Raw genomic sequence first — 19,697 nt, 5'->3', positions numbered from 1 at the left:
TCAATTCGTGTTTTGGTGAATTGCATGTGTTAGAATTTATTTTGGTGATTGAACAGTTTCGACTTTTTGTGTAATTTTGTTACTGAGCTCCCAATTATCACTGGCCCTCGTTGTTGAAATTGTTCACAGACCTGTTTTGTTATCCGAGCAAAATTGTTTTTTCACTGTTTCTACTGCACTCGTAATCTCGGCCTTATCCCTTGGTCCAAGGTGGAATCCTGGCATGCTTCTGCACTATACAGTATAAAACTGCATCTTGACTCAAGAACCTTGCTTAATAAAGAATTTCATTATATGGCCAAAATAATTTTGATTTACCGTCAGGCTGGTTAACCGTCAAGAGACTATGAGCTTGTGTTTCCTTGGTAGAGTGAATTCATGAATTTTACTCTTTGCGTAGAAATTACGAATTTTATACGCCCCTTTTGTGCAAAGTTTCTTCGTTCTCTCTATCTCCTTCTTTTTTTTTTCTTTTCTTTTTCCAATAACGTTTCCATCTGTTAGCATACATTTTTCGAATATAAACCCTTCTGTGAAGAGCAATCTTTATAAGGTTTTTCAGTTTCAGGGTTTATTTCCATTTTTTACTACATCATGTCAGCAGGTTTGGTCATGCAAAAAGCATAGGACATTGTTATGACTCGTGACTAGAAATAAGGGAACCCTTTTTATGCATGCCGTCTGACTCGTGGCTTAGTTTGAAAACGACGTAAGGGTTGAGGTTACAAGACGATTAAACCAGCCGGCGTCTCGGACTTCTCATATTTCCGCGTGAAGCAATGAAATTATAAGACTTTTGCAGGGTGTCCACCTCGTTGACAGGGTCAAACAGTTTCCCTACATAGCGGTGTTTTAACAAATGTAAGTCAGCTGATGTAACCGAGTACCTTTGCTCCTTGAACGTACTCTGACCCAGAGCCAGAAGAATCGTGGGTAATCGAACACACACACACGTAAGGAAGCTTGTCAGCGGATATTCAAACCTGCAGAAATTCAAAATGGCGGACACATGGCTGATAATTTTGCTCTGCTATTTGGCTTTCATTGTCATTTTTATGGCCATCCCAGCGTCTTTGGGATTTTCTTTTGGAATTAGAAATTTATATTTAGGCACTCTGCTCAAAATTTTTGAGGTATGCCCTACTGGTGCTGTAGTAAATGGCTTGTTATGTTGTCGGTATCTCAGACAGCGCAGATATGAAAGAGTTGTAAGGACCTGTTAAATTTTATTCAAAGAATACTCACAAGCTTCCTTTCTTCTCGAAATCGAAGGATTTTTAAATAGAGGCTATGTTAATCTGCACGTTTCTATTGTTGGAGCGGACATCAATCGCAGTATTTTAATTTTTTTTTTTGTATCTTCGTTCCTTTTAGCTGCTTCGAAAGCGCTGCTCGTTTGTTAACGTGTGAAAACAAAACAGCAGTTTTCATTGTTGTTTCTTTTTTTTCGTTTTATAGATTGGTAGGAGAACTATTCAGTCAAAGCATGGAATAAAATCAAATGGTAAAGTATATGTAGCTGCCAGCAGACAAATATTTCTTTTGCACCACATGCCCAGTATAGTGAGGCTGTAAAAGAACCAGACATCACCTCTTTGGTATATGACGTTCATGCAACAGATTGAAAATTGACCAGATTGAAAACAGATTAAAAATACTCAAATCTATAGATATGTTATTCAGTAAATGGTTTGAACCTGGAGGTAACATGCAATAGTGTAGTTTGATCGTCCAGGTGATTGTAGTCCTGAGAAGGACTGTTGTTGGTAGTGGTGACTGAGGTTTCGACAACCTGAACAGAAGTCATCAGAGTCAAGTGAAAGGTAGTTGTCAGTTGAATGTACTTAGTCCGGTTTGTGTACACTGATTGGTTAGTTTTGCGGAGATGTTATTGGCTGTAAGACTCAAGTGGTGTAGGTCAGTCGTGTTTGGTCGAAACATCAGTCATCACTACCGACAACAGTCCTTCTCAGGACTACACTCACCTGGACGATCAAACTACACTATTACCTATAGATATGTTGTTCCTTAAGCCTTGAATAATCACATGAAGAGGTATGGAGAGGAAAATATGTATCAGTTGTGATGTTATTCTGGTCAAGTTTAAATTTTATTTGCATTCGTTGTTATCCTCCCTTTACACCCAAACATTTATAACATATTCTCTATACTGTACTATATACAAATCCATGGTGTTGACAAGGAGAATTTGTTTGATGATCAAGAGCTTCTTTGGTTGGCATTTAATTTCTTTATTCTCATGACCTTAATTTGTGATTCAGGAGTGGTGTTGTAAGGAGAAATTAGATGCTGGTCACTCTTAGGGGTCAAAGGATTGAAAGCCAATTGGTGTTGAGGGCTTTCACACGGTTTTTCACCCTTTCAGTCACCTGCAGTCATCACACTTCAACTGCATTGAATGTGTACAATATTTATGTTATGTCTGGTGCTTCTAAATATTCCAATAACCTTTAGCTCCCAAGATCTCATGAGTAATTCTCCTTACTGTCTACAATATAGTTCTTGTGATGTTAGTTTGGAGAATTTGATATTGGATCAACTTATAATCCTCAAATTAAGATTTTTTCTTTATTCTCATCACTTGTCTGCTTGCCATTGTATTTATATTGTAAGGAGAAATTCTGTCTTGGTCACTCATGGGAGTTAAAGGGTTAACTCTTGAGAGTGACTAGCATCTAATTCATTCATACAATATCACCCCCAGATCACACATGAAGGTCACCAAAAAAAAGGGAATGATCACCGACAATAAAAACTCTTGATTGTTAAACAAATTCTCCTTGTCAGCAACATAGGGAATGTATTGAGAACAGTATAGAGAATGTGGATACTGATGTGAGGGTGTAAAGGCTTAACTAACCATAAGGTTGCACAGGAACATGTACAGTACATTCCTAATGCTTTGCTTCCTCATTGTTGTCTTAGTTATTGAAAAAACACCAGCAAAACCCACAAAAGCTAACTTACCCAGAAACCGTTCATTTGGCACCTTTCAAAGAGAATTCCATATGGGTGATGCAATAGAGTTTTGTGTTAATGGAGTTGAGGTGGGTAGAGAAGTTTATTTTATATGCACTCTTTGATTATTTATTTGTGCATCATATTTATTGTGGGGATGAGGGATGTTTTAAAAATGTTCTAATTTAAAGCAGAACCAAATTTTGATTACTTGCCACATTGTCTTTATACTCAGCCTTTAAACTCTTTACAGTGGCTAATTTATGTTTTCAATTCAGTTGTTAACTCTAAATTACCTGTTATACTCTCCCACAGACACAGCACCACAGTTTCTTTAGAAACTTGCCCCCTTTATTCATTTGATACTCAGTGACCTGCACTTTGAAAATATTAGGGATTGATTTACAAGGCCTTTTGTCTCAATCAATAGCTTCATGTAATCATTGACACGAGAAAAAAAAAGGTTATTTTATTTGCAGGATAGTTTTTTTTGCTCTCTACTCCCTGTCATACTAATTGTACTTTAGAAAATATAGGAACCATTTTCCTACTGAAAGGAAAGGTCTATAAAACATATAACCATTCTGTTCAGATTTCACTGGCTTCCTGTACTTGGTGTGTTAAAGTTTCTGTGTGAGACATTCCTCTCAATCTTACCTGCTAGATGATTAAAATCAAATCTGAAAGTGAAATTTTTGTTGTGTTTGATGCAGGCCATTATAGATGATGAAGTAACGAAGCGATTTTCTGCAGAAGGTCTGTATCAAAATTGATCTGGAAGTGTTGAAGCACGTAGAAATGGAAGACTGACAACTCAGCTAAATTACTGAAATAAAAAAAAAAGAATTGTGCTATGAATTTAGTTGATTTATAAGAAGGTTTCATAGGAGATGGCAGTTTTGTACTGGGGGAGAATCTAAGTGAAGGTTTTCTTTTAGGGTTCATACAAAGTTGTTTCATTTTGTTTCCCTGTTGACAATAAAAAAATGTGTTGTATTTGCAAAAGTGACTCATAGACTTCATGGGGAGAAGTCTAGCATACTAATGAAGAATACTTTAAAGTTAGTGAGATGTTTTAAAACTTAATGTTGAGTCTAACATTAACCCTTTCACTCCCAAGGTCTGATTGTTATTTCACTCCTCTAACTGGCTTACAATTCCTTGTTAATAAGTTATGAGAAGTTGGTGTTAGATCAAGATAACAACTTCTTCCTGATAAGTTGGAGTATTCTCATTACCTGATGGCTGGATAATTTATATAATATATTATAGGGAGAAGTTACAAGTTTATCACTTCAGGGGGTTAAAGTGTTAAGGTTCTTCTTTGTTGAACAGTTCTTACTCTTCTTCCTTTTTATTACAGAGTTGGAATCTTGGAATCTCCTCACCAGGACAAATGAGAATTATCACTATATTAGGTAAGATGCTGTAGTTTTTTGTTTTAAATCAGTCATTATATAATGTCCCAAATTCATACCTTTCCCAAGGAACAAAGGACACAGTTTCAAGACCAAGGGCAAAGTATTTTCCCATGTGGATCAACCTAGATTAGTTGATACATTTTTTATTTTTTCTGCTGTTTTACCTTTTTCCATGTTGCTACATGGAAAAAATTCCATATACCATGAAAAAAATACCATGGTCAGTGTTGTTGTCTACAAGCAAATGAAATGTTGAAGAAGTTCACTTCACTTTGATACCTTTGTTAATTTATCTTTTCTAAATCTTTCAGTGTTGTAGATCCTGGCAATATTCAGGACAATCCTCTCATATTAATGTAATAAATGGCTTAGTATCTGGTGTGTGTCAGTTTCTCTTTAAAGAGTAGTAGGGATGGCGCAGTGGTGAGAGGGCTCATATTCCACTGCTCTGGCCCAGGTTCCATTTTTAGAGCTTGCATAGCATATGGGTTGAGTTTGTTGTTGGTTCATCCTTGTTCCTTGCTCCAGATCCTCCAGTTTTCCTCCCTCCACAAAAACCAATATTCCAAATTCCAAATGGACCCGGAAACAGTGGATAAGAAGAGCCACCTAGTGGAATGTCCATTGCTAAATTCCCATTTTCCACCACCATAGAGTTCTTTCCAGCTGGGTTTGGAAGGAGGGGGTGGAATTAGGCTTGAGGTTTTAATATTGTTAGGGTATTGGTTATTTGCCCCTTGATGTATTTAAAGTAATAACATGGAACAAGGTAAAAACCAATCAAGGAAAAAATGCATGGCAACTATGATTGATATTCATTTTCTCAGACCACTTTGGTGTGAAGTGTATGGTACTATTTAGGAGTATTAAGTAGATAATGATCATGATCATGTTAACTCTGTTCCTTTTCCAGTGTCAAGTTAACCATCATGTGGGTGCTGGGCTGTTTTGTGAGATATGTTATCTTATTTCCCATGCGGTAAGTTAAAACATGGAATTGATGGCTTCTCCTTCATTGTCTTTTTTTGCTGGTAAAAAGTTGTTCCAAAGCAATGAGACATTTTAAGGCAACAAGGCAGTGTAAATCCTATCAGCATGTAGCATGTTTCTCGCATGAAGAAGTCAAATACAATGTAGCTGAGCTACAGAGAGCCTGAACTTGCGTTCAGAAGGTCTTACATTTGATGCCTGTTTGGAACACTCAAATTACTCTTTTTTAAGATGATTCATTCATCATTAACTGAGAACTAAGTTAACAAAATTAGATTACATCCATCAGCATTTAAAGTAAATTATCTCCCTATCTGAAGAGGAAACTCCTGTTGTAGAGAAGGGAGTCCTGTTCCTATGGACAAGAGTGACGACTTGAGAACTGCATGTCCTGTGATTTGGTCAAAAAAACCTTGAGTACACTCCACTATTTTGACTCATTCTTAGGCAATATAATATATTCACATCCAATCAACTTCCACCTTATATGGAGCATAATTTGAAGGATTTAGCTATGAATTTGTATCAGTAGCATGATGTAAGATAATAAGATCCCTGTTGTATTTGTAGATTCACGTTATTTCTTCTTGGTATGGCTTTGCTGATTTCATCAAGAATCTTTATTGTTCAGCTCCCAAAATCCAGGTAATTTGCTAAGTTCCCTAATTAATGGGTTTTTCTTATAACTGCATATGAAAATCATACATTTACTATACCCGCAACATCACCTAATGCAGCTTAGAATCATTAATTGTCAATTTAACCCCCTCCCCAACCCTGTACTTTTGACCACACTACTCACAGGAGATGCTGTAAGTCAAGCTGCCGACTAGGAACCCCCCCCCCCCCACCTTAGGGGTTTATGTTGATAGTATTGGAAACTGCGAAATTTCAGTCTTTCCAACAAAATGTGCATGCAAAATACCAGGTTAAAAATAGCTATCATCTGTTTAAATTTTCCCTCCAACTGATTACTTCCCTTTCATTTAAACAAAGAAGTTTAAGCTTTAAAGATTTAATTGAGATATCAGAACAATTTGTTCCAACTGTGGAGGTGTTTATTGACTTGTATCTTGCAGCAAAAGATCAAACTCTTACTTAACACTGTCCTTTACTAATTGTCAATGGTTTTTTTTCGTTAGTTTCAGAAACTGGCTGGACACGAAATGCATGCTGGTTGCATTTAGAATTTTTGCAAGGTCTGTTTCGGCTGTGATCACATTTCACAACAAGTAAGATTTTTGAATTTTTTTTTATGTTTTAAAAGCAATTGTTGAATTAGTTTTAGCATGATATCATGAATTTTCAATGCCAAGGTCTGAGTTATCTGCCAAAGTGGAAGGCTGAGGCAAAATTAATATCATAGACACAAGGTTTGATAATTTATGGTATTGTGTGGAACCTGCTTTCAATAATTTTTGTATTATAAATTCTTAAATAATCTGCAAATGGAGACTCCTCTCTCTGAATTTGCAAAATTAAACTAGGAAACTAGGCAGACTTTGAACTGTTCAAGATAACTGCAATATCCACTGCTGGTATTGGGTTATCATGTCAACTTCACACACTATTGTATATTGACTGTATGCTCTTGGCCAATCAGAGTTTTCTTAGTAAGTATAATGTTTAATGATATTCTTAGATTACACACATGCAGATAAACTTCAGCAGTGGTTACATCAATCCAAAGGGTTTGTGCAAACGTTTTGGCTTTCACTTTCAGGGAGAACATCGCCCATGGAGGTGGAATATGTGTGGCAAACCACACCACTCCCCTCGATGTGCTTATATTAATGTGTGACCGGTGCTACTCTCTGGTAAGATAAATGGTCAAATACTTAACTGAGAATTTGTCAATGTCTGATGAAATGCAGATTGAGGAGGGTTGGCGCTTAAAAGCACTGAAACTGAAAAATATTTTAAGTTTAGGTAAATTTTTAGACACGGCCTCTATGAAAAGTAGTTTTTCATGTTTTAAATATTTTTATTTATTTTATTTTAGTTAGGTAGATAGTGTGGTATCTTAATTGACTTATGGAAATACCGTGTACAAATAAAGTTATCGTATTTTATCGTATCAAAAGAATGAAGCAATCGTGGTTCTAATACGAGCATTGTAGCAAAGCAAAATGTTGAGTAGAACCTCAATGCTTATCCCTCTCTTCTATACTTTCGGTTTAGTTAATGTACAGGCCAGAACCGTGAGGGCCTTTCCTGCCAAACGTTGTTTTCGTTGTTTAAAGTGATAACAGATGTAGGTGTAAATTTTCTTTCCATCGAAATAATTCTTCCCCCCCCCCCCCCCCCCCCTCCATTCATCTGTAAACTTGTTTGCACGCGCAGGTTGGTCAGAGACAGCCTGGGTTGTTTGGTTTCTTCGAGAGAACTCTTGCTAAAACTCAAGATCACATTTGGTTTGAAAGAACGGAAATGAAGGACAGATTGATTGTAACAAAAAGGTATTGTTTATGTACGCGTAAAAAGATAGTTTTCCGTGATAGCATTACTTAAACCTATCCAGTATTTCTACATGATATTTTTTTTTAAATTAAATGACACAAGTTACGTTTGAACCCCGTCAACAAGGCCCTTATTGTGCTAAGAAAAGGTCGAATTAAGTAATTGGAGTGATGCTAGGATACTACGCCTGTGCAATTTAAATTTCAACCAAGCTGTTCCAGGCATTTCAGTTTTTAAAACAAAGCATAATGCTAAATAGTTAACGGCGCGATAGAAGCGGCGGAGCGAATGCGAGAGAACCGATCCAAATCGTCCTCGTTTTTTACTCCTCTGCAGCTATTGCGTTGTTTACTATCGCGCTTCGTTTTGCCAACTGAACGCCAGGAATAGGCTGAAATTCTGTTAAAGACAACATAGTTTACGTGATTAGTCAAGGAATTTCAATTTCTCTCAAATGCGTACGATTCAAGAGATTTTAGTCGCTGAAAAAACCTCGTAGAATACGGGCAGTGCTCTAATTAGAGCGATATAATTGTGATTGCAGAAAGAAATATCGGCGCGAAAATGTTCAGTGCAGTTATTCACTAACTACGAATGGTACTTTATCCCCAGATTAAGAGAACATGTTCAAGATGCAACTAAAAACCCAATGTTGATATTTCCTGAAGGTGAGCAGATTCCTCTGTTGGTTCACATCTGTCATCCTTTGAAATTTTTTCCTTCACCGTCATGGTTTTCTTAAAAAGTCCCACATATACTTTTTACTTTTTATGAGTCAGTTGTGTTGGGAATTGTGGTCGTTTCGCCTGCGAGTCGACCAGCTCACGAAAGTCTCATAGGTCGTTTCGCCAAAGTATTAGGTCATTTCACTAAAGTTTCTTTTAGTTTAGTTTTCTTCGAAGTATTTAACTGCCCTAATACGTTGGCGAAACGACCTGAAACGTCAGCGAACTGGTTGTTAGCGAAACGACCGGTTACCGTGTTGAGAGATAGGGAGGGAGTGAGGAGGCATCGATTACCGTTCGGTATCGATTACCATTCAGCATCAATTACCGTTTGGCATGGATTATCGTTCGGCGTCGATTACCGTTCTGTATTTTGGCATCGATTATTGTTCGGCGTCGATTGCCGTTCTGTATTTCGCCATCGATTACCTTTCGCCACAATTTTTCGGCTGACCCTATTGTTTGCCTTGCCTCAAAAGTAGTAAAGTGTGGTGTAAAATTTTTTTGTCTTCACAGGAACATGCATCAACAACACATCCGTGATGATGTTTAAGAAGGGCAGCTTTGAAATTGGTGGAGATATTTATCCTGTAGCAATAAAGGTAAGGTCCTGGAACTGTTCATTTGTTTTTAGTTCGTGCTGTTGAACCTTCCGTGAGAAGGGGAAATCAGATGCAGAAATAATTGCGCTTAGAGTGTATTTCAATTGAATGTCGTTAAGCCAAAGCCAACTTCAAAATCTCAGCAAAGTGAAACGAAACATTGGTTGAGTGTGATTGTGGAAAATTCCCTTTTAAGGTGGCTGGCAACAGTTTTTATGTACGCTCTGACTGGCTTGTTTTCCAACTGGTAGAGCTGTTTTTTCTTTTTCGGGCGAAAAGACAGATGAATAAAACTGTGTCAACTTTTATACGTCATATTGTTGTCTACAAGTTATTGAGAGTTTATTGTATTTTTTGATAAATATTATTTCTTTAGTACGATCCTACTTTTGGAAATGCATTCTGGAATTCCAGTTCTGAAGGTTTCGCTATGTACCTATTTCTTCTGCTGACAAACTGGGCACTAGTCTGTGATGTGTGGTATCTTCCGAAAATGACTCGTCAGGTACAAAGAATTGTGTCGATGAATTTTAATACGCTTACTATTGCTTTTTTAGTGGCGGGCTTATATGCGAACTTTGATGTGCTCCATTTCAGACTTCTTACTTCATGGCGTTTCACAATTAACAATTTTCCTTGAACTACAGGAGGACGAGAGCGCTGCACAATTTGCAAATCGTGTCAAGACAGAGATTGCTCGTCAGGGAGGGCTGGTTGACCTTATCTGGTACGTTTTTGTTCGGACACAGACAACTTTGTTCATGAAAATTTTCTCTCCGGCTCTGAAGAGCTACAGAATTTTCCCGGTTGAAAATCAACGGTACATAATCAGTCAGGTTTTGAAACTTTTAAATTCCAACCAACGCGCTGGTCAACGACGTGGCCCGACTGTTAGCCGACTAACACGTCGGCCACCAGTTGCGCTCAGCTGCCGCTAAACTAAACCTATTAACCCGGCAGTTGTACACTAAGGAAGCTGTATCTTGTATCAGACGACAGGTGAATTGCTTAGCTTTTTGTTGCGTGAAGTTTAAGTTGAACGAAATTAACTGAACGTTAGATGAATTGTGAAAAGCTGGCTCTCATAGCTTTGCGTCGTAGCTCTTGCCGATGAATTTTGCCAATTCAAGCAGCTTTGACGTAAAGTTTTATTTCTTCCCTTTGACTTTCAGGGACGGACAACTGAAACGAACGTCTGTGAAGCCAGAATTCCGCCAACAGAGACAAGAAGACTACGCCAGCACATTGAAGATTGATTAGAGATGCCAGAGGTTTACTTAAGAAAGGAAGAATGTCCCATAGATATGCAAGATGCACGGAACATCCAAAAATCCCTCCATTCTGTTTATCTTTGTGAATTGTCTTCCAGAAAACTTGCGTCACTCTCTTAACCAATCAGATTCAAAACTAAAACCAATCGCGACTTGGTCACCCGCGTTTTCCCGCGCTTTGGACAGTTCACTTGTTTTTTTCTTTGACATGTGATTGGCTTGTTGTAATCTTTTCCTTTCATCTGATTGGCTGTTGTGATTACTTTGGTTTTGGTTTGCAACACCCAATCGAAATACACTCTATGAAGTTGATTAATGAATAATTGTTATTTTTTTAATGCAGTCAGATGGTCGTATCAGAAAGGATTTATTTGGGTAGTGTTAGGGATAGTCACATAAACATTTGTTAATAGTTTTGTTTGGTAGAATTATTGCGTAGGAGAGCATATATATTTAACACGTTTGATATTTTTGCTGGTACTTACTCAACAATATTTTGATACAGTTTGATACTTCGTAAAGAGAGTAACGAGGGTTTATGCAAGAAAACGATCTTAGTTTTCCTGGCGTAAGGGTTAAAGTTTCGCGATTTTCTCTTATTATAAATAGGGAAAATCGCTTAAATAAGTAAATAGGGTATTTGTAAAGGGAGAAAATTATTATGATTTCCGTTGTTTTGTTGATCCAAATCTTTCCAAAAAATTATTAAGTTATTGAATATGAAACAGTTTATCAGTGGCTTTGATTATAAGTAGGGGACAACTGTGAGAAAGACTCGATGTAAGAACTGGCACATGTGAATGGGAGAATCGCTAAAATAAGTGAAATATGGTATTCGTAAAGGGAGAAAATTATTATGTTCGCCATTGTTTTGTTAATCCAAGTCTTTCCAAGAAATATTAAGTTATTGAATATGGAACAGTTTATGGCTTTGATTATTAGTAGGGAACAACTGTGAGAAAGACTCGCAGTAATATGAAGGGCCAATATGTAGGAACTTGCACATGTGAATTTAAAACTCCTTAGGAGACTTATGTTTGGTTACTTGGGCCGTCATGTAAGGTTGTAGTGAGAGAAGTGTTGTGTGGCGAGCCGTAGTGTAAATGGTACCCATAAATTTGCTAATTGTGTATCATTTAGCTACTTTGTGGGGGTGGGTGTTGCTGATAAAGCCGTGCATGTAAATAAAATCCTACATTAACGGCACAGACAAATTAAAATGAATTTTAATCATCAGGATTTTAAGTGTTCAGTTGGTAATAACACACAACTAATAACCCGGAGGCTCGAGTTCAAACGTGTCGCCATTCGTTTCTTTGACGAGGGTCAAAAGCTCGTTACGTCAGCTTTAAACACTCTTTACGGTGGCCAATTTACATTGTCAACTCATTTGATAAAATCAAATGATCTCTTTATACCCCCCACTGACGCAGCACCACAGTTTCTTTAGAAACTTACCCCCTTTATTTATCTGTGACTTTTTTATTCTGGGTTACCTACAGATAAGACAAGCTCAAACCGAACGATAGGCCCGGCGTGAATCAAAATATAATACCTCAAAATTGAATTGACTTATTTATGAGACCTATACAGTGGCATCAGTGTTTGATTATGGTCTTCTCTTGCTTCTTTAGAGCAGTTTTCAACTGAGTGTCGAACATCAAAACCAGAGTAATTACAACTACTAATCAGAACAAAGGTTACATCATCATTAGCCAATGAGAACGCAAAGTAAAAACAAGTGATCTAGTCGAAGTGCGGGAAAACGCGGGTGACCAAGTTGGGATTGGTTTATTGGTTGAGATAGTGGAGTGAGTTTTCTAGACCAATTCTAGAGCGAATAAAAGTAAAATTAAAGCAATCTAGGATTATTTTCGACACTCAATAAAAAATGACTCAATGCTTGAAGATGAATGTCTATAAAGTATATATTTTTATCATATGAAGGGGATGTTTGACTAATTCATTAATCTGTCTTTAATCTAAATTGCGCTCTTAGCTTAGGCTATCGTCTCATAGAGAGAGAGGCTCTCAAGAAGTTATTTTACAAAATAATCGATATTCCTGTCTTTTTATTGTTTTCATTACGACCTTCCTGATCCAAGAGGCAAACGTCTCTTGAAGAGCATTTGTCCCTTTTGTCGACACAACCGAAAAATTTTTCCATTTATCGTTAGTGTCCCGTAGATGGAGATGTTCCCTTCATTTAATTAATATTCAGCCCTTTCAAATTTCTCTGTGTTAATGAATCAGATAATTATGTGGAAACTAGTTAATTTCTGACAGCGGGTAATTTTGAACATACATGGCAGGCTATGTGTGACCACTAGTATCCCAGATAATTTCGCATCGTTTCCTTGTCCAGCTCAAACATAGAGAACTAAGTTTTTATCACTGAACAAAGGAATATGGCAAAAAGGAAATTGCTGGTTTGCCTTGAATGGCAGACCATAATGGTTTAGCCTTTACAATTTTTGGGAGAACAATGGAACCCCGTTCTTACGACCACCTTCGAGCTATGAATCTTTTGGGCGTGAAAATAGCTATAGGTCGGAAGAACTAAAGCCCCGTTCAAACTGTCATGATAGTTGATGACAGTCGATGGTAGTTTCAACTATCATTCACCATCATTGATTTTCATGTTTTAGATCAAACGGTTCACGATAGTTGATGACCGTTGAAAAATTAACGCAACGAGATCGTGTAATTGAAAATAAATATGAGGCGCGCCGATCTAAGCAATTTCGGTGGCATTTGAAATTTTAGTCACAAAGTTGCGAGTTAAAGATACTGAAGCCTACCTGGAAATGATGAGAATGAATTACGAGACATTCTGCGAAGTTTTGACAGCTACTTTAGTCATTTCACCCTTTGCCATTTCGGTTTGAGTCCGTTTTTGGAAAAACTGTTTAACGAAAAACTTTCATTCATTATCATTCGCTCGTTCAAACGGCAAAAACTATCGTCAACTATCACGTCGAATTTTAACGTGTCCAAACTACGTACAGTCGATAATAGAGGATGGAAGTGCATGATAGTTCGTGTTCAAACGCGCTTGATAGTTGAAACTATGATCAAATATCATGACCGTTTGAACGGGGCTTAAGACTGACCGCCTATCAAGCTTTTTTGAGGTAATACTGAAGAGATCTGTATTATAAACTGATCGTCGTACAGAAACGTTCCACTGTATCTCAAATAACCTAATATACTTGCTCATGTCCTAGTTTTAATGTCTCCTTTTTTAGACATCGGTTGTTCGGATTTCACCGTCTGGAATCTGTACTCCATCGACGAGTAAGAAAGTCTGATTGCTTTTCTCGTCATGGTAGGTAGAGATGTGACCTTCCAACGCAGGCATATCGCTTGCTGTCTTCTCTGGTGAGTTTTCGCCACATATCTTAACGTCATCCGAAAAGGACACAGTTCTGTCGTACTGTATGGGATATGTTTGCTTCGGTGCTTCCTTCCAATCGCTATTTATTGCAACAGGGACGTAGCTGCTACTTGTTTGTGATACATTATTGCTTTCGCAGTTCTTTAACTGATACCATTCCTCATAAGATGGTGGAGGCGGTTTAGAACAAAATGGGTCACCTCCGAAGTATTTGTCTTCGGGTGTTTCAATACTGCGCTCTACACTGCCATCATCGCTGATAGAGTTATGCTTAACTGCGCCATTCATCTTGGTACCCTCTTGTTTCAAAAGGGGACTCTTGTAAAAAGATGCATTTCCATTGGGAACATTGCCTGATTTTTCCTTTCCATTCTCGTTGCTCTTCACGGAGGCATAAGTGTCTCGTCGACGAAATGATGCAAACGAAGTTTCAGTTTCTAAAGAGTTTAAAGTCTCTTTGCCACACATCCTCCTAATTAGATTCCTGAATGCAATCTTGAAAGTGGGATTTAAAAACGCGTAAATTATGGGATTTAAACAGCTGTTTAAGTAATGCAGCCATTTCACCGCGGAGGTGATTGCTGGAATGGTGTCGATATCTCTTCTGCAAGATTCACAATACCAAAACGCCAAAGAAGCGATGAAAAATGGAAGCCAGCATGCAACAAAGGCGCCAGTCACGACGCCTAGACTTTTGGCCGTTTTGTATTCAGTGGAAAGGCGTTTCCCATGACGATGTGTGAGTCGAGACCTTGAGATTACCACGTGAAGGATCCCACCGTAACAAAACAGTATGACAATTAGAGGGATAATGAATCCAAATAGGAAGATCACCACGTACTTCCAAATAGGGTCCACTAGATAGAGACACGATGTACCTCCCGCATGCACCCAGGAAAGCAGGATAATCCATTTGCACTTGCCTGGAGTCATCTTCGTGTGATGGATCAGAGGATGTTTGATAGCAAAGAACCGATCCACGGAGATGAACATCAAATTAGAGATTGATGAAATTGCACAGATTATATCGATCAAGGTCCAAAGCATGATGAAGGTCGGTACATCGATTTCTGGTGGATATTGCCAAGAGAGGATCTCGCCAGCCAACCAAATAGGCTCGGTGATAAATGCTACCATCATGTCACTTATAGCCAGGCTGAGTATAAACCAGTTCGTGACACTCTTGCGAATCCTTTTGAACACATAAAAAGCGGAAATGACGAGGCCATTGCCAAAGAGTGTCAGAATGATGAGAATTGTAATTGCTATGGAAGAAATGACTTTGTGAGAAACGCTATTCTCTGAGGACCCAACTTGTACGGGTACAGGCGCACTGCTGTTATTGGCGCTCATGATGGACCAAATATTTCCTGTTGTAGGCTCGGCGTTTCCTGCTCAAATCTGGTGTTGGTGTTTGGTGTTGCTGCGTCTACGAGTTGAAAGAAACAAAGAAGATCAACCAAACACTATTACTTTAGCCGTGATGATTTCGTGGAATAAGCAATTGGCCCTAGTGATTTCTGACAAAATTTCAGTATGGCTTTCAATAGAGGTCAACTCGGCAATCGTAGTGAAGAAAGCATAAACTATTGTCATGCTTCTGCTAGGATTTACGAGCGTTTAAGCTGCTTAAGCGCGTGACAGTTAGGCTTCATACGGATTAATCTAGACGTCTGTCTCTCAACACTGTTTTCTTCACATGTTTTTGGTTTCGCACAATCGCGTGGATCGATAGTATATCTGCGTGACCTCACCTGAGTCCAATTTCCCGAACTATCAATTACTTCGATTTTCTGCCGAATACCTGTCTCAAGCTGCGTTCAGTTCGCACATGGTCACGTACTTCAGTGTGGGATGAATTTTTCTTGAGGAGAGAACGTGAGTTGGTCGCATTTTCGCACCACCCGACAAGTTCTGACGGGACTCTACAGAATTTGGGTGGCTCGTGTAGCCTAGCTGACGGGAAACACTGGGACATTTAGTAAAAAATGATGGAACGCGATTTCAGTAAGAAACGCGCACTGAGAATAATCCCTTCATTTTTTCTATGAGACAGTGATTTTAGAGCGGCACATTCAATCAAAATTTATCCCTGGGGCTCGAATCCGGTCAAACAGTGGCGATTCAATCCTCTTTGTTATGACTAGCATAGGAGTATTGCAATCGTTCAACCATACATGCTTATGTGCATGGCAAAGGTCGCCTCTTAATCTTCTCAGCTGTTACCAAGAAATGCTTATTTCATTTGTCGCAAATTATTTTAACTGTAAAGTTACGTTTCTGAGCGATAAGATAGATGAGAGCATGCATTCAAAAACGTCTTATCTTTTGTCGATTCAAACCAGTGATGCGTTTAAGGAGCTGTGACACTTTTATTTTTGGAGATAATTTGATAAGTGCACACGCTAAGTTCTTGTCAGAACTAATATAGGTTTTTCACAGAGATGGGCAAACTGATGCGGTGTCATGAATGCAAAGATACAATTGCAAGTTATTATAAGACGTTCTTTGGATAAGAAAAACGCTGTTTACAGCTTTTTCAAACAGCCCACCGGGTGGTTTTTGAAAAAGGACCATTGCTTGGAGCGTTGCCTAATTATGTTTAATGAACCTTAATGACCTTAATGCAATCGCACTTCAAAACATAGCTTGTTATATTCACATTTCAAGATAATAAGAAAGCAAGCCACTCAAATGAAGACCGAAATGATGCTTGAAAATTTACAATAACCGAGAACTTCTAAATGGTGTTGCAACTCAAATTGTATAATATATATTCCTGAATTGTGTTTATTGCCGTTAGGTGTAAAGATATTCGATATCAGTTCTGAAGTAATTTTAACCTCTTCCAAATGTTGAGTCGCGGTTAAAAACCTGCAAAGTCTGAATATTTGCTTTAAATGATCTACCTTCAACATTATAAGGCTTGTATACGTAAATTATCGGAAAATAAGGTTAAAAAATCTCTATTCGTTTTCGTCTGGTTATTATGAATGATGATTTAAAGAAATTTTACACATGATAACCTTATTTAAGAAACACCTGTACCCTAACAAAACCAACCTCAACCACTAAATATAACGAACTCTGTACCTAGATATGACTAGCTTTCATATTCCGGTATAGAAAGCCCCTATAGCCCGGTGAAACAAGACTTTATATCCCGATATAACAGGCCCCTATAAACCCCGATATAACAAGCCCCCTTCAACCCGGTCAAACGAGTCCCTCTAACTCAGTAGAACTAACAACTGATGCAATTAAAATATATAGAGCAGACACACGTTATACATGACCAACACAAACACTTGCCACCCCCCTCCCCCTCCCCCGGCGTGTTGTACCTCTCTCTCTCTCTCTCTATGACCTATTAGTGTCACTCACTCGTTATCTCAAACCAAAATCTATTAAACATTCTTATCATATATATATATATATATATATATATATATATATATATATATATATATACACTTTTAAGGAGTATTATAAGGTTTTGCTTAAGCAGGATTCCTGCGTTGCTATTCTTACAATAGACAGTAAACGCCTAGTTCCGAGCTTTTTGTTCACATCTGTGGTTATCATTTTAACGGCATAAGAACACAGCGGGGGCTCTGATAATGGATGTCATCAGTCCTGTCCTCTGTCAGTGTATGTTTGCGCTCAGCATGAAGCGCAAGGCACAGACGCAGTTTACCGGAATCGAACGCTATGAGTTTATGACATCACAATTACCTTTGACAAAAAGATTGATAAAAGAACTACCACGATAAAGTGCTCGAAACGACTTCGATCTTTTTTCGTTAGTCTCCGACCAGACTGGCCATGAATGAGTTTACCCGCACTAAGTAAATTTCCTGTGATAGAAAATTCAACAATTACTGAAATTTTTCAACGTAATCTTTGATGGAAAAGTTATGGCTTTCAAAATTTTTATGGCGTGTTTTTACAATTGGGCACTGATTATAAGTGATAGTCAATTAAAATCCATATTGGCCCAGAAGTAAGTGCTGAATGGGCTTAACCTAGCGGCAAGGTATGCGAACAACTATCATATCAACCAAAACACGCGCCAGGCTGATAATTACAGAGCTTGGTTAGATTAAAAGATACATCTATAATTCAATTTTTAGATAATAAATGAAGCTTTAGAAACCACGAAATGTGAAAAATTCTTGATTGACTAAGACATGGTTATTTCCTTTAATTTCATTTTTCGCATTTTGCCAAGTTCTTTCTCAGTTTTTCGACAATCTTTTTTACCCCCTCTCTATAGCATTAAAATTTGAAGTGAAAGAAACTTGCCTGAATGAATGTGGTCCAAAGACCAGCTGGCATACATGCGAGGATGATGTTTTCAGACCTTTATCTTAATGCTCTATTTATAGGATAAGCTCATTGATAATAGCGACCGACAAAACCTTTCTCAACTTTCTTTATCTCGATAACAAGTATATATATTCTTTGACGGTTAAGCCATGTTTTCTTTCACCGCAAAAATCCTTTCATGAGTCTTGCTGTAGGACTCATGAAATGATACAAGTATTGGTCAGCAGCTCTGTTAAATATTTAGACAGGCGTGGGCTTGTACTTACAATTAGCGCTCATGTCATTCGCGAAATTGTAGCCGGGATTTGCGATATTTCTGCTTAGAATGGTATCTTGAAGATAACCCAGAGAGATAACCCTACACTGTGCTACTATTATTACTTTTCCCTTTAATGAGGTATCAAACGGAAATTAAATTTTACATCTCCAACGAGTCACTGGAAAAAGTAATTGGTCACCGCAAGAAGTGCCACATAGTTGCATTAAAGTGCATGCACAATCCTTTGCTTGGGAAGATTTAGTTGATTGGATGCAATAACTGTGTGTTTACGGTACAGAATAATCATTATCAAGTATAAATCTCCATTGTTTGTGAAGGCATAAGCAAACCGCACAGCTATCAGATATACATTACTTTATCAGGACTAAATCAAAACTTACTAAAACGAGCAGCTTTCCGAGTACCCAATTTTTCCAGGCAGTGACGGAGTATAAAGCAATGAATAAAAAAGTATGCCAATAATTTCGAAAAACATGCATTTCGATACATTAAGTTGTAAAATCAACTTGACCTAATACAGTGTGGTTATCTAATCGGAAGTTCGCTTCAGCTATTACTTTGAGGTTCGGCTAAATCTTCCTCTTTCTTGTCATCATGATTGATGCGCTTAATCCAGCGGTAATCTTTTTCATCTAACGTAAACAATCTACATTTCGCTCCATCCAACAGATGTACTGCGCTTTCTGCGAGAAAGTGTTTCATTTAATTAATTAAATTAGAGTTGTGTCAAGTCTATAGGATCATCTCAGGAATAGGGAAACGTTTTCAAAGTTTATGCCTCTCAAAACTTATGTTTTGTTTCAAATCAGCCTCACGTTTTATAGCTGAATAAATAAAATACCTTAATCGATAACAAAACTTAGCTCTTTAATAGTTTCTGGCAAATGAGATTTACAAGAAGGAAGCGTTACGAAAAGATACTCTTAAATTTGAAACTTACGCGTTTAACGGAGAACTATATTATTTGGAACAGCATTTATAAGTTCGATATTTTTCGCACCTAACGGTACGTGAATCAAAGTTATTAAAGGGAGGCCGCGGTATATTTTTAGCCGATGCTCCATTTCACAGCGGTAACCAATTTACAAAACCATAATAGAAGCATTTTGTCTTCATGGGACATGACGCAAACAAAACTTAACCAAAACGAACATTTTTGTTGCAATTAAAATTGCAAAATTGTTTAAGTTTTTTTAACAATGTACAAAGATCATTTCATGAGTCTAACATCAGAGGTTTCGAT

The 19,697-nt window shown here is 37.8% G+C and overlaps 2 protein-coding genes across 9 annotated transcripts in view; one reads left to right on the top strand and one right to left on the bottom strand.

Annotated features, from left to right (window-relative positions):
• Positions 1-765: 765 nt before the first annotated feature.
• Positions 766-11,684, top strand: LOC131781389 (glycerol-3-phosphate acyltransferase 3-like). Of its 2 annotated transcripts, none has more exons than XM_059098047.2 (15): positions 766-861; positions 1,459-1,504; positions 2,947-3,068; positions 3,693-3,735; positions 4,343-4,397; positions 5,314-5,379; positions 5,961-6,035; positions 6,533-6,622; positions 7,114-7,207; positions 7,734-7,849; positions 8,463-8,518; positions 9,092-9,177; positions 9,554-9,682; positions 9,825-9,904; positions 10,350-11,684. In XM_059098047.2, exons 3-15 carry the CDS (start codon positions 3,030-3,032, stop codon positions 10,435-10,437), a joined length of 1,017 nt encoding a protein of 338 aa, XP_058954030.1. In that variant the 5' UTR covers positions 766-861; positions 1,459-1,504; positions 2,947-3,029; the 3' UTR covers positions 10,438-11,684. The 2 variants fall into 2 exon arrangements, with proteins under 2 accessions (XP_058954030.1, XP_058954021.1); XM_059098038.2 differs by lacking the exon at positions 766-861 and adding an exon at positions 998-1,133.
• The window catches only part of LOC131781634 (histamine H2 receptor-like), a 23,539-nt gene continuing 15,500 nt past the window's right edge, over positions 11,659-19,697 (bottom strand). For 6 of the 7 annotated variants that reach the window (XM_059098360.2, XM_059098335.2, XM_059098342.2 and 3 more), the window contains one exon: positions 11,659-15,274. In XM_059098360.2, the coding sequence (XP_058954343.2) occupies positions 13,693-15,198 (1,506 nt within the window). In that variant the 5' untranslated portion in view covers positions 15,199-15,274 and the 3' untranslated portion in view covers positions 11,659-13,692. Of the gene's footprint in view, positions 15,275-15,599; positions 15,715-19,697 lie in introns of those variants that run through there. The other variant, XM_066166752.1, reaches the window with a different exon arrangement.

The sequence above is a fragment of the Pocillopora verrucosa genome, chromosome 1 (genome assembly GCF_036669915.1).
Source record: "Pocillopora verrucosa isolate sample1 chromosome 1, ASM3666991v2, whole genome shotgun sequence".
Taxonomy (NCBI): domain Eukaryota; kingdom Metazoa; phylum Cnidaria; class Anthozoa; order Scleractinia; family Pocilloporidae; genus Pocillopora; species Pocillopora verrucosa.
This window is presented reverse-complemented; position numbering and strand designations above follow the sequence as displayed.